This window comes from Chrysemys picta, chromosome 2, assembly GCF_011386835.1.
Source record: "Chrysemys picta bellii isolate R12L10 chromosome 2, ASM1138683v2, whole genome shotgun sequence".
NCBI classification, from domain to species: domain Eukaryota; kingdom Metazoa; phylum Chordata; order Testudines; family Emydidae; genus Chrysemys; species Chrysemys picta.
The window spans coordinates 20,851,385-20,865,655 of record NC_088792.1 but is presented as its reverse complement, the minus strand read 5'-3'; the positions used below and the strand labels follow the sequence as shown (position 1 = coordinate 20,865,655).

The 14,271-nt window shown below is 38.7% G+C and overlaps 1 protein-coding gene across 15 annotated transcripts in view; it reads right to left on the bottom strand.

Annotated features, from left to right (window-relative positions):
• RBM33 (RNA binding motif protein 33) overlaps positions 1-14,271 on the bottom strand; it is a 145,419-nt gene that overhangs the window by 109,683 nt on the left and 21,465 nt on the right. For all 15 annotated transcript variants that reach the window (XM_024100986.3, XM_065582738.1, XM_065582739.1 and 12 more), the window contains 4 exons: positions 14,122-14,170; positions 10,853-10,929; positions 7,082-7,394; positions 5,750-5,872 (listed from right to left, as the gene is read on the bottom strand). In XM_024100986.3, coding sequence (XP_023956754.1) covers positions 5,750-5,872; positions 7,082-7,394; positions 10,853-10,929; positions 14,122-14,170 — 562 coding nt within the window. The remainder of the gene's footprint in view (positions 1-5,749; positions 5,873-7,081; positions 7,395-10,852; positions 10,930-14,121; positions 14,171-14,271) is intronic.

Below are 14,271 nucleotides of genomic sequence, written 5' to 3'. Positions count from 1 at the left end.
TATAGTACTATAATAAACGAAACAATGAATTCACAGTACTGTGGCTTTTTTGGGTAACGCTGATGGCTAATTTGGCTCCCGAACCACTGAGGTTTGAATATGACTGTTTTAATAGGAAACAAACATTCTCTGAAGCAACATTTGTAACTTGTCTCAATGGAACTCTAAGCAGAAATTGTTTTTATTAGACTAAGTTTAAAATTACAAGCCAAATTATACCAGCATATCACTCTGGATAAAGTAGAACTTCAGAGTCACGAACACCTTGGAAATGAAGGTTGTTCATAATTCTGAAATGTTCATAACTCTGAACAAAACATATGGTTCTTTCAAAAGTTTACAACTGAACATTGACTCAATACAGCTTTGAAACTTTACTATGCAGAAGAAAAATGCTGCTTTCCTCTTTCTTTTTTTAAGTAGTTTACGTTTAACACAGGACTGTACTCTATTTGCTTTTTTGTACGTCTGTCTCTCTACTGCTGGCTGATTGCATACTTCTGGTTCCAAATGAGGTGTGTGGTTGATTGGTCAGTTTGTAACCGCGGATCTACTGTACTTTCTCTCTCTCTCCTGCGTCAGTTAGCTATTAGCTTCAAACCCTCTCACAACACACACACACACAATCTTCTCTGTAGCTGTACTCCATGCTTCCCCACTTCCCTTCCTTCCCTCTTCTCTCATCTTATCTGGCTTACTGCGCTTCCTTCTACTGCACTTCTCCCTTCCTTGCTCTCTATTTAGCTAATTCTTAACAAAACCCCACAGAATTTTTTTTTTTTTTAAATCAAGGCAATTGCATGAGATTTGCAAGCAATCACTGTGTTCCCTCTATATGTTACAACCTTTCCTCTACCCTGAGTCAACCTTGTCTATTTAGATTGTAAGCTCTTCGATGCAGGAACTTATTATTCTATATTTATACACTGCCTAACAAAATGGTTCTTGGCTGGCCCCTGGACACAACAATACAAATAAACTATAGCAATATTTATTCCGTGTAAGCAAGGGGCACAAAGTTTGCCCAGGGAAAGTCTAGGTTTGGGGCGGGGGATTCGCTAACCCATTAAAAATGTGAATGTACTTTGTAATATAGAAGAGTTGGATCTATAAAACCCTCACCACAGAGCAGCCTCTCTCACGATGGCATCTATCCAGTGAAAATTAATGAGGTTCACTATTCATGGACGACTTGTAAAAGCCAGAGTCCAGTGTTGTATATTTGATATCATATATTCAGTGATTCCTCATTTGCTTAAAGCAGCAAACATGATCCCACAAGCAAATATAAACAGGATATCCCTAGTTATGTTTAAAATACATTTCCAAAATATGACATCTTATTCCCAATTTAAGTTCCTTGTGCCAACCCTCCCCCCTTTTTAAATTAAGAAAGAATGCTAGGACAAAAAGGAAATCCCACTTTAGCAAAAGGAAATATACTTCCCTGTAATTAAAACTCAGTAAATGCAGAAGTTTTAGAGACACAAAAAAACCCCAAAAAACTCCCTATGAGAGCTGGAACTGTATTAGCTTTTTTAAGTCTGAAAAGTAACTGACAAGGAACATGATATTCTGGGTATACACTAGGGTCTTATGATGAGTGACTCCTCCAAAAGTTCTAACTTTTTGAATTCTGGGCAGTTGTTGAATCTCACAGCTGTGTCTAGAAACCCAGGAGTGGGAATCTCTAGGGATTACTTCCAGAAAAATACAGTTGCAGTTTGTTTTTAGCAGCTATCATCTCCCTTTTATCTTTTACACCAAATATATAATTGCATGTGCAGTGAAATTTTTTAAAACAAAATGAATGTTCATAGAGTATTTACATACAGAGTTTATGCGTAATATGTATTTCAAGATGAAAGTTAATATATATTCTGATTTTAGTCTTACAAGAGAGCATTAGATTTCATTCAAATAGAATTTGTTTACATGAAGTTCCTTATCACAAAATCAATCTTACCAGCAGGGCTATTTTATATGGACTGTGGGGCAGGGACCATCTTTTTGTTCTGTGTTTGTACAGCACCTAGCACTGTGGGGTCCTAGTCTATGAGTAGTGCCCTGAGGCACACTATAATAAAAGAATATTACAATATAGTGATAATTTAAGTGTTTCCAAAAGATAACAAAACTCCAATTCAAAAAGCAAAGAAACCTTTAGTTTTGTAGGGACTGGCCACAAACACAATGAGAGTAGCATTTTGTGGAACACCACAGCTGGGCTACACTTCAGGATTCAACAGTATTTCTGTCCCAAATCACAAACTAATTACCATGGACAGAATGATATGCCTCCCCAAATGGGGGTGGAAGGATTATGCAGAGAAAAATAAATAACTGTCATCCAAAACTTATTCTCCATCAACATGATGGAGATGTCTCCATACACACAATGTCTCCATCAACATGAAGAAATCAGTTGCTTCAGTGAATGAGAGCTTGAAGCTGAGAGTTCAGGTATCAGACTAACAGAGGTCAAAGCACAATCCATCTATTATTCAATCACATACATTAAACCACTAAAAATGTGGAAGGCTTAGCATTAATACTCCATGTCATGCTGGAGAGATGCATTTAACTTCTGCTTTGTCTCTGTCTGCTTTGTCACTAGGATACTGTCATTCTGCTAAAAAGCAGAATCTCCAGATGCTATAGGAGCCACACTGATGAGCACAAGCACGTTCTACCCAGCAGATTACAACCAGGAAGTGGGGCAATGATTGTGGGAGAGGAAAGGCAGGGGAAATGTAGCAGAAATGAATACTCCAGCTTTGTTCAGGAATGGGGAGGATCTCCATTCCCAGGGACAGGAAGGCTAGTAATGGGCAGGACAAACAAAACAATGTTTTCTTTACCTAAGAGGTGGATCTCAGTTACCAACACTTTCGATTGCACTGCATTTTCAAGCTGATAATGAAGATCAAATACTGTTGACATTTTTGTCAATAGCAAGAACATAAACAGCTAAGATCACAGCCATATAACACCACACATCATGAATTTATTGATTCTCCTTTGAATAAAAGGAACAAAGCTCATTAGTAAATTGCTTTTACTGAAAAACTGCAGGCAGGCAGTGCTCAAATTATAAATCTGAGGCAGTCTGAAGTTTCTCTTTCAAAATATAGACTACAGGGCAAGTACAGTCAGCTTTAAGGTAGGTCAAAATTTGGGCATACATAGGCTGACAACATCTGCTTTAAATCAATGACTAAAAAGAATCTCCAAGGATTTGAGTTGATGGAAAAAGTAGATGATAAAGTATATACAGGGTGCATATATGCAAGCTTACTAATTATGTCTTTTCTAGTTAAACAATTTGTCTCATTTTCCCAGTGGGTTCGAGCTGGTTAAATTTTTCTGCTGTTCCTGGAAAGGAGTCTACGACATATTATGCCTAACAGCAAACCAACTCCTCTAAGGTCTCAAACTGTAAACTCATGATGACTGATCTGATTTTGCTCAGCCTCTGAGTCTTCTTTAGCTGTCCAGAAGAATCTCTGAAAGAATTACTACTGAGATTACTTCAGAAGTAATCTCATTTTTCCTCTATGAATTTATAACTTTGCAACAAAATGTTGAAGTAGAGTCATATTGCACATAAGATGGAATCTGTTAGCATCAAACTATTTACCCACAACTACACCCTGGTGGTCCTAAAGAGAAAGGTTGCTTCATCAGGGTGCAGAGTACAGTTTCTGTTCTGACCTCCAGAATATTTAATAGTAAGAAAGAAAGCTGCAGAATTCAAGAGTTCAATGTGCTGAAAAGGTGTAGTTTCAAACTGTAGAACGACTGAAAATTATGCAAGTTTAGAGACTGGCATTTTCACAGTCCCACTAAGGTCAAATTACGCAGTACATTTTAGGTTTCTGCTCCACAATTTTTTTTAATACTTGTCAGGGTGTTAATTACATACAATGATCTGTTTTAAGTAATAACATGATGGACTGTGCTTTCATCAGTCAATACACAGACCTTGGCTCTGGATAGTCAAAGTACAGCAGAGTACCAGAAGGAGGGTGTTTATAGGCCAACAAATGCACAAAATGAAGTATTACTAAATGGATCTATAAAACATTACTAAAACTTTAAAATGTTTATTAAATATTAATCTACCAAAGAAGATTATTCCAGTGTAGTTTGTTTATTTGATACAACTAGAGACTGAAAAGTTCTAAAATTGAGTGAGGATACAAACAAAAATGCCACTTTTTGAACCTCTTGGGGTTGAACTAGCTGATTGATTTGTACTCTGGAGAGGGAACCAAGGGCTTATCTACATGAATTGCTCCAGAGGCATAACTTCAACGTATATATATAGCCAAGAGGCAGTAGCTGGGTCGACCAAAGTATTCTTCTGAATTAGCGCCGTCTACACCAGATCAGGTTGGCTTAACTACATCCCTCTGGGGTGTGGATTTTCCACACTCCGGAGCACATAGCTGGGTCAACCAAGCATTTTAGCATACACAAGACCCAATATTCAGCCATTCCACCTCAACGAGTATTCCAATAGATCCTATAAATTAACTTTGAGATAAAAGTAATACTGCAGCAGATTCCTGGACAGGCGGAAGACAACAAATCTCCTTACTACCCCCACCAGGAATCTGTTGCAAGTTAATGCTGAAGCGTCAAGTACAACCCCTTCCTACTGTAGCCAGTGAGCAAATACCTGTGGGTTTTTGGCATCAAGCCTCTGTCTAATTCTGTAAGAAGGGAACAAGGGACTTCACTGTCTTTCCTGATGGAAGAATTAAGAGAAAACTGCAAGGAGAAGCTTGTAGAATTTTCAGACCCACGCACAAGATGCTCCCACATAAGGGTCTTTTTCTTTTCGACTTTCAATGACTCTTAGGCTTTTAAATGCTTACATTTCCTTTGAATGTAGGACTTAGGCACTTTTGAAAATATTACCATCTTGACCCCAATATATTCATTTGGGCACGGAGGTGTCACATTACAGTTACTAGGGATATCCAGTAGAACCTCAGCATTACAAACACCTTGGGAATGGAGGTTGTTCGTAACTCTGAACAAAACATTATGTTTGTTCTTTAAAAAGGTTACAACTGAACATTGACTTAATACAGCTTTGAAACTTTACTATGCAGAAGAAAAATTCAGATTTTAACCATCTTAATTTAAATGAAACAAGCAAAGAAAGTTTCCTTACCTTGTCAAATAATTTTTTTTTTTTTTTTACACTTTCCCCTTTTTTTTAGTAGTTTACATCTAACAGTACTGGCTTTTTTTGGTCTCTGCTGCCCGATTGCATACCTCTGGTTCCAAATGAGGTGTGGGGTTGATTACTAAGTTCATAACTCTGATGTTTGTAACTCTGAGGTTCTACTGTATGTATAAAATCACAGATACCGTGCAGAATTATCATCATTCTCCCACCTAAAAATTCCAGTTGTGTAAACCTTAAAGGAAATATGCCCTTCACCCTTATCTGTTGCCTTCGGGTTTTCAGGGGAAAAAAAAATAAATCCAACACTTTCATTAGAAAAAATTGAAATGAACACAGATGCTAGCAAAACTAGCAAAGGACAGTAAAACATTTCGGCAACATACCATACATCCTAAAAACAAAGTGATGATTTCAAGAATTGTTGGCATTTAGCCAGCTTGCAGCCAATTGGCATTAATTCTTAGCCAGCAATTTGAACAATTCTAAATTATTATAAATACTGCAATAAGTAACTGTTTCAAGATTTCTGTAAGGTGCACGACATACCTCTTCTGATTCATTTGTAGGTGTTTGGGAATCAGCAACCTCCTCCAATTCCTCTTCAGCTACATATTCTTCCTGTTCTTCCATCCCTTGTTGTTCATTATATGACTGTATATAATCTTCATCCTAAAACAATTATAAAAGGAAGTTACAAGGAAGGGCCACATGTGTAAAAGTTCAGAACTATACATGTATAGGTTACAGCAATTGAAAACAGGTTTCATCAAAATCCAGGCTATTACTGTGATTTTCTATTACACGTGGTAGTTAATCTAGCAGGGTTTTTAGGACAGTTGTAGTGGCTTTAACGCTGACAATATTATATTAATAACATTGTACAGCAACACAGATAACTAATATGGTGTGATCCAGCTGATGCCACAACCAATATCCCATTAATTTCAGTGGGATGAGGATCATGCCCTTAGATTTTAAATTCTTTGGAGGTAAATCTGGAATATTTGCTTGTCTGAAGTGCCATCTGCTCCATGGCACTATATTGACAATAGCCATCTTTATTTTAAAAAGGGAAAAATAAAATATTCCATTATTCTTTAAAAAGTTATTCTACTAATTGTATACAGCTATTATTCATTTGTATGTAAGTGTTGTCTAGAAGGCCCAAACAAGGATCAAGCATCTATTATGCTAGATGCTGTACAAACATGAATAAAAAAGAAAGCAAAAAACTTTTCAGAATATGTCAGCTGATATTTTAAGCAGATTTTTTTCTTACTAAATGCATGAAGTTTAAACTGCGATTATGGAATATATTTACTTGCAATTAAAATCAGTACATGCTCTTCTGTATGCTGCTTAAAAGATATCAAATTATGCATGTGACATTTTCTGAACTAACTCCAATCTCTTTATTCAGATTTAGACAGTTCTCAGTTACAAAAAGGATGAATGAGCAGGACATCAATCACTTTGGAATATTAGCACCTTAAAGATGTCTTTAGCAGGTCAATAATCTTTTCACCTTGGAAGGACTTTATCAGATCTTGTCTAAAGCCTGGATAAAAGCTTTTGCATTAAGTACTTCTAACAATTGGCAGTGTATCTCCACCACACAAAGCTGTTTTCTTCCTTAAGGATACAACCCTCAAGGTCATGGTTCTCAACTGCCTTCCAGCATGACAAAGGAGCATTACCTACCGCCAAACAAGCTGTCAACACAAACTTTGTCACAGCCTAGATAAAGAAACTGGCAGACAGTGATAATAGGTCTAATTTCCCCCCCTCCCTAGGGAAGTAAACAGATTTCAAATCAGTCTAAAAACCGATGCACGTGAAGCAATGTGATCTTTGGAGATACAATAGAAAGAAACTCACTGGAAATTCATCTAGAGGTTCATTGATTTCAAGGTCTAGCACTTCATCATTGTAAATTTCTTCCTCTCCCTGTTCTTCCACATATTCTATTTGGTCTTCTGTCAGCTCAGCATCATTGCCTTCATACTGTCCTTCCCCTGTGTACTCTTGAGAGTATACTTCAGGTTCATCCGATTTGTCATAAGCTATTTCGTCCTCCCCTTGGTCATATTCCGACTCATGTTCTATCGAATGATCATTAGCGTTCTCAGAGTAGTCATATGATGTAACCATGCCAGATGTAGCATTAAGACTAACTGTGACACCTTGAGAACTGCAGTGGAAGGGGGAAAAAAGATTCAGACCAAAGTTGAAAATATACCAATTAACTACATTTGTGAGGATTTAGTACAATGGAGCAGACAAATACATGTACTCTAAATTATTGAACAAAAATATAGCTCACACATCAACTTGACTGCATGCCATAAACTCATAATGCATACTGTACCACAGCTTATCACCAGCTGCAGATTATTTGACCAGGGGAATCAAACCAACCAGATGGTCTAACAGGTTAGGCTGGCAGAAGTCCTGCATGGTAACCAAGCAGACTGGATTCAATTTTAATTCCCAGACTAACAAAAATACACAAAATGACTTCAACTGCATCTACTTTCTAATACCTCCAAGTAAGCTACTAAATCATTTTTATTACTATATTAATGTAGACAAGAAACAAGCAATTTGAATTTAGATTGTTGTATTAATTATGGTAGATTTAAGTTTCCATTCAGAAAAAAAAAATACAATTTATACAGTCAAGAACTGTCTTTTAAAGGTGACCTGTGGAGGTTTAAAAAAATTCTTTTATATCAGTAACAGAATTTGTGTGAACCTAAAAACAGTATTTAAGAAATTGTTTGAAAACTCAGATTCTTCTTATGAGCTAAGGCTAGAATTTAAGTTTTGATGTTTAATTTGCAACAGTTGATATCACAACCACCTAAAAACAGTTAATCTCCAACTCAAGATTTGGTGAGAAAGTAGGAAAACAAGTTGATTCACAAATATGATGTTTTAAATTGTATTTACTTGAAATGCACCATTACTGATTTTCTGAACATTTTGATTGAAAAATGTTTTTGGAGGGGTGTTTTACTTTTAAAAACTTTTTCCTTTACCATGTTACAATTCTACAAGTTATCTTAAAAGGGATCTACTTTTGCAAAATTTGGGACCACAAGATCTAAACAGATTTGTATGCTGTTTGTACACCAAGTTGGCCCCAGCCTGGAAGGGCTTTGAGTGGAAGTTGGAGGGAAAAGCAGCAAAAGCGTTCACCCCAAGGGTAACAGTAATACAGCTGCCAGAGATGGAAAAGTAATAGTTCATATAAATCAGGGCTTATGCACAGTTAAAATGCTGCAGTGGCACGCTTCAGTGAAGACACCGCATACACAGACGGGAAGGGTTCTCCCATCAGCGCAGGTATTCACCTCCATGAGAGGCGGTAGACGTAACACTGCCAACACCAGGGGTTGGATCTAATTTTTCTCAACCCATGCACTCCGACCCTAATTTCCTAGTATAGACCAGGCCTCAGTTTCCCTCCCCTTGGGCAGCACTACTGCCTATTCTGAGTGCTCTCCTCTTTCCTTTCACCACCTGTGCAGTCACATAGCTAGGGTGACCAGACAGCAAGTGTGAAAAATCGGGACAGAGAGTGGGGGGGTAATAGGAGCCTATATAAGAAAAAGACCCAAAAATCGGGACTGTCCCTATAAAATCGGGACATCTGGTCACCCCAAGCACAGCACAAGAAGGGAAAGGTAGCAGGGGAAAGAAATAAAGGACACACAACTAGGTATCTCCTACTTAAAGGAAAATCCTGTTTCTGTTTTGATGGCTCTTTAGCTCAATTCTGCTGAGAGAACAGCACCATGTGCCCAGATTGCTAGTCTGAGGATGGAGGGAGTTTGACCCTACTCCCATAACTGCAGTAGAGAAAGCTACCTCCTTTTCCTCCCTTCCCTGCCCAATGTGGACTGCGGGTGGGAAAAAAATCTTAGGACAGACACCACTTTGTCTCCTAGAGTGAGCTTTCCAAGCTGTCAGATATATTGTATTGGACCATATGACCCCTTTAGCCTGTACCCTCAAACAGCATATAGTGAGTTAGGGACACACCACCACCACAGAACATTCATGTGGCAGGGAGTGACTGTTCATCTCTAAAGCCTTGTACAAGTCTTTGTATAAGTTTCAGTACTGCATGGTGCAAGAAGGGATGCAACAATACAGTCCTCGATTCAAATTTCATGCATTTGGAGCCACCCTCCACAGACTCAGAGGATGTCAGATACCCTCTTGAAGTTAAGGGGGCATTCCAGGGGTTCTGCAGGAGTCATGGCTTATGATGGTGATGGGGGGAGAGGGGGGAATGGAGAAATAGGACTTGTGCTGATATCAATGATTTAAAAACTAAAACCCATTAACTGAAAGTTAAGATTGCATAGCTGAAATGTCTTATAGCTCAAACTATATGATTAAATGATGGGCTGAAAACAAATAATAAGCAATTTCAGGTCAAGCGATAATTTTAGGGATAGTTTTACAAACCACTGCAATTATAAGATTACAATTGCTTTCTCAGCCATAAATACAGTAGAAGCATATTTGGTTTATACAAAAAATGTTATGGATATATCCAGATACAAGGGAAGGCATTTCAAAGCAAATAACGCAGATACAACCTTATTCTAGAACATGGAAATTTTTGCAAGAATTGATTTCGATGAACAGATTTTACTATATAGCATTACTAGTGCAATGATTACCTGAATATCTTGCATTCCTGATGCCTAATACTCTATTAAAAGTCAGTAAGAATACCTATTGTTTGCAGTGTAGTTGTAGCTGTGCTGCTCCCAGGATATTATAGAGACAAGGTGGGTGAGATAATATCTTTTATTAGACCAACTTCCATTGGTGAAAGAGACAAGCTTCTGAGGGTATGTCTACACTGCCCACGTTACAGCACGGCCGTGGCAACGCTGTGACGTGGGCAGTGTAGTCACGCTTTATCGTTGGAGGGAAAGCTCTCCCGGCGATAAAAAAAGAACCACCCCGAATCACTGGGAGCCGCGCTCCCGGCGATAAAGTGCTATCTATACCGGCGCTTTTTAGTGCTCAAACTTTTGTCGCTCGGGGGGGGGGGGAGAAGGCATCCCTGAATGACTAAAGTTTTAGCGCTGAAAGTGGCAGTGTAGACACACTCTGAGTTTGCAGAGCTCTTCTTCCAGTCCAAGAAAGGTACTCAGAGTGTCAATAGCTAAATACAAGGTTGAACAAATTGCATATGGACTTAACACATGTTGCAAGAGACCATTCAAGGTGAAATGGACAGTTAACACCTTTGCAGTCATGGGACACAGGAGGGCTAGTGGGTTACAGGAAACCTGCACAACACCATCAAAAAATGAGCCTGGGAGCTTAAATTCCTCACTTTTTCTAGACACTAAAAATCATGGACTCCTATTTGTCCTAGGAATGCAAAGGTATTAACTGTCCACGTCCCCTTGAATTGTCTCTTGCAGCATGTGCTAACTCTATGTCTAACAATCTGTTTCATCTTGTATTTAGCTGTGACACTCTGGAGCCTGGGCTACACTGCAGGGTTAGGTCAATGTAAACTGCCTTGTGGCAACCTAGCTGTGGCTCCTGGCAACGTGAGTGTCTCTCTATGCCCATTTAGTAACACCACCTCCCTGAGGTGCGTAGAACACATACCTGAAATTTTGTTCATCTTCATTGTCACTCTGTAGAAGATCATCATTCAGTTCTTCATCTGACAAGTCTGACTGATTCTAGATTATAATAAAACAAGAACAAATGTTCATGACTTTTTTTAAAACACAGTATCTCTTTGAAATAAAAGCAAAGTTAAAGGTTCTCTAAACACTACGATAAAATAATATTGCCAATAAGCAACATGTTGACAATAAAAACGTCTGTTCAAATTTGATTGCTTTTTGAAAGAATTCTATAATTAGCTGATGAAAGGAATGATGTAGAAGACAACATATCTAAATTTCAGTGAAGCATTTGATATAGTCTCTCATGAAAACTTGCAAAATTCATTCCAATTGGCTTAGATTTCAACATTGCCACAGGGACTGAAAACTGGCTGATGGACAAACTAAAGGTAATGATCAACCAGCAATGTAATGAGTTGGGGGAGGTGTTTAGTGGAGTATCAGAAGGGTTGATATTAAGTGCCTTCTTACAAACAACTTAATTAATCTAGTAGCATGACACAGAATGGGAGGGAACATCATGTTACTGCCATTTCTTGAGGATACTAACTTGGGAGAGACAAATAAATGGAAAGGATCTAGAGAAGTTAGAAATATGGGTAAATAGGAAGGAGTTCAAAGAAGAGAAAAAAAATTACTCAGGCATATGTAATTTTTGCTGCCCTTCTCTGAATTGCTTCCAGTTTGTCAGCCGTGCTATCAACTGTTCTATTTGACTGTAACAATGAGTTACTAACTAAAAGAGCTAACTGCACATAGCTTGGCTAAGTGACAGTATTCCCATCCTCCCAAAGTAGTAAAAGGTGGGTTTAGCTATAAGTAATGGGATGAGATTAAGAAGAAACCAATTTAGGCTTAATATCAGTGAAATAACTTCCCAAAAGATTTATTATTAGACTGTTGAACAATATCTCACAGAAAGTGGTGGGAGTCCTGCCATTTAAAAAATTTAAAATAAGACTGCACAAAGCACAATAGGTACTCCTGGGGGCATTCTGTGCCAAAAAATTAAAAATTCTGCGCACATTTTAAAACTCTGCAAATATTTGTCAAAATAATACTACATAATCATGCCCGTTTCAATAATTTTGGTAATTTGGTAACAATACAGACACACAAAAATTCCCCTAGGAGTAGGGAGTTAAAGAAACCCCTATGACAACCCAGTTCCTGTTTCTCTGCCACCTTCCCCCTCCCAGAGCCCAGCCTAGCCCAGCCACACACACCCCGAGTCCACGGATCCAGAGGGAGAAAAAGCTTGATGCTCGGTCCCAGGCTTGCACGGAGTTTTGTGCGCGCTGCCTTCTCCTTTCCTCAGGGCATGCTGGGAACTGCAGCTGCCAGCAACTCTCTAGCTCCCTCCCCCTCCCTCTGGCAGGGTCTTCTATGTGCGAGCTGGGCTCTGCCGGGTCCAGCAGCCCCTATTGGCAATTAACAGCACTGCAGCCCATTTCTGTGGGGGAAAGGAAATTCTGCATGCACGTTAATTTCTGCAAAATTCTGCATTGCACAGTCACGCAGAATTCCCCCAGGAGTAAGTAGGTAACTTTGAAAAGAAATCCTGTATTGCCTGTATGATGGATTAGAATTTATTCATATTTGGATTAATTTATTTGTCTAACTCCGACCATTCTGAGAGATGTTTTTTCACCAATTTATTATGGCAAGGATTTCCTATGTAGGTATTATTCCTACCATCTTAAAAAAATGTAAAATAATGGAATTAAATTTATATTTATGGTACAAACCACTAAAAATGCACCAAAGAAAGCCAGATTTGCCAGTGGTACTTGAGGTCTGTTTAACATGAAGTTATATCATAAAATCTATCCTCCAGCTGTGAGTAAAAATTTTCAGAAAACAATCTCTCTTTTTAATTTTGTTTACTTAGTATTTAACAGAGTAGCCTCCTCTTTTTCTATTTTCTCTTCCTATTTTCTGAGGAGAAGCCCCACTCTCTCCAGAAGACAGAGTAAGCCTGCTGAAGCAAGTAAAACCTGTTTTTGGCACACCACAGGAAGTTTTGTTTTGGGAATGGGTCTCTCTCTCTCTCTCCAGGAGTCTGTGATGCAGGAGGGAGGACCCCTAGACGTCCCGTACTCCTCGCAGCCCTTCTTATTGGGATCTGACCTTTCAGTACCATCTGTCCCCCAATAACTGACCTTAGGGATTTTCCTACTGTGGGAAGGACAAAGCCATTGCCTAGTAGCTGCCCCATACACAGAAAGAAGTGGAAGTGGCTATGAGCTTTGGCTGCTGCCTGCCTTCCCCATGCATCCCTGATAGAGAAGAGCTGCAGTTCACTGGTTGTAGAAGCTGCACTGGTATCTCAGACTGGAAGGAATCAAGAAAGGCTAGGACTGTTGGAATGGGTCTCAGGGCTTGTCTATACTTATTGCTAAACCAGCACTACTGCATTGGCAGAGCGCTTTCCCGTCAATGTCTGTATTCCATCTCTCTGAGAGGCAGAAGGTAAGTTGGCGGGACAGTGTCTCCCGTCGATACAAAGCGGTGTGGGAGTTATGGCCAATTCAGTTATGTAACTTACATAACTGAAGTCGACGTAACTTAGGTCGACTTACAGCTTTAGTGCAGGCCAGGCCTCAGGAAGGGAAGAGAAGAATGTTGGGTAGCATCAGGGAAGTGTTGTTTTTGCACTGCTTAAGTGACAGAATAAGCCAAGCAGAAACTAGTGTTGAGAACTACCTCTCCGGACTGGTGAGTAGAACTGGGTGGAGAACAGTAACTCCGTTTCACAAAGGATTGGTTGGAACAAAACCAAAACATTTAGAAATTCTCTGCAAAAGGGAATGAAGCCCTGGGGCAATCTGCAAGGCAGGGTGCCCCAGAGTCACAGACACTGAAAGCACTGGGGTCAAGAGGAACTTAGTCGAAACTGAACAATCTCTGTGAAACATTTCAATTTTTTTTCCCCACTAAAAGTTGGTATTGGAATTTCTCCAACCACCTTTACTGTTTAGATGATCTAGGTGATATTAATATATGTATAAGTTTGAAAGGTCTGCTATTGTTTGTGCTGTCTTTCGCAGTGGACTGCAAGAATTGTTTTGGGGGTCTTTTAGATTTCGGTATTTAAGTTGATTTTACCCATATAAATAGGAGATCCTTGATCATTTATAAATGGTCATATAACATGACATCATGAGTTGAGAGTAAAATATAGCTTCACATTTAAAATTGTAATGAATTATTGGGCATACATTAAACATGTTTATTTCTTACCTTTTTACCAGTAAGCAAATCCTCTCCAAGCAAATCATCTTCAAGTTCACTGGAAAATATAAGCAAATATTAAGAGTACCCATATCTCACACATGAAAAAAAATATATTTTTTCTGGAATAATTATTCAATACAGTAATTTCAATATTGG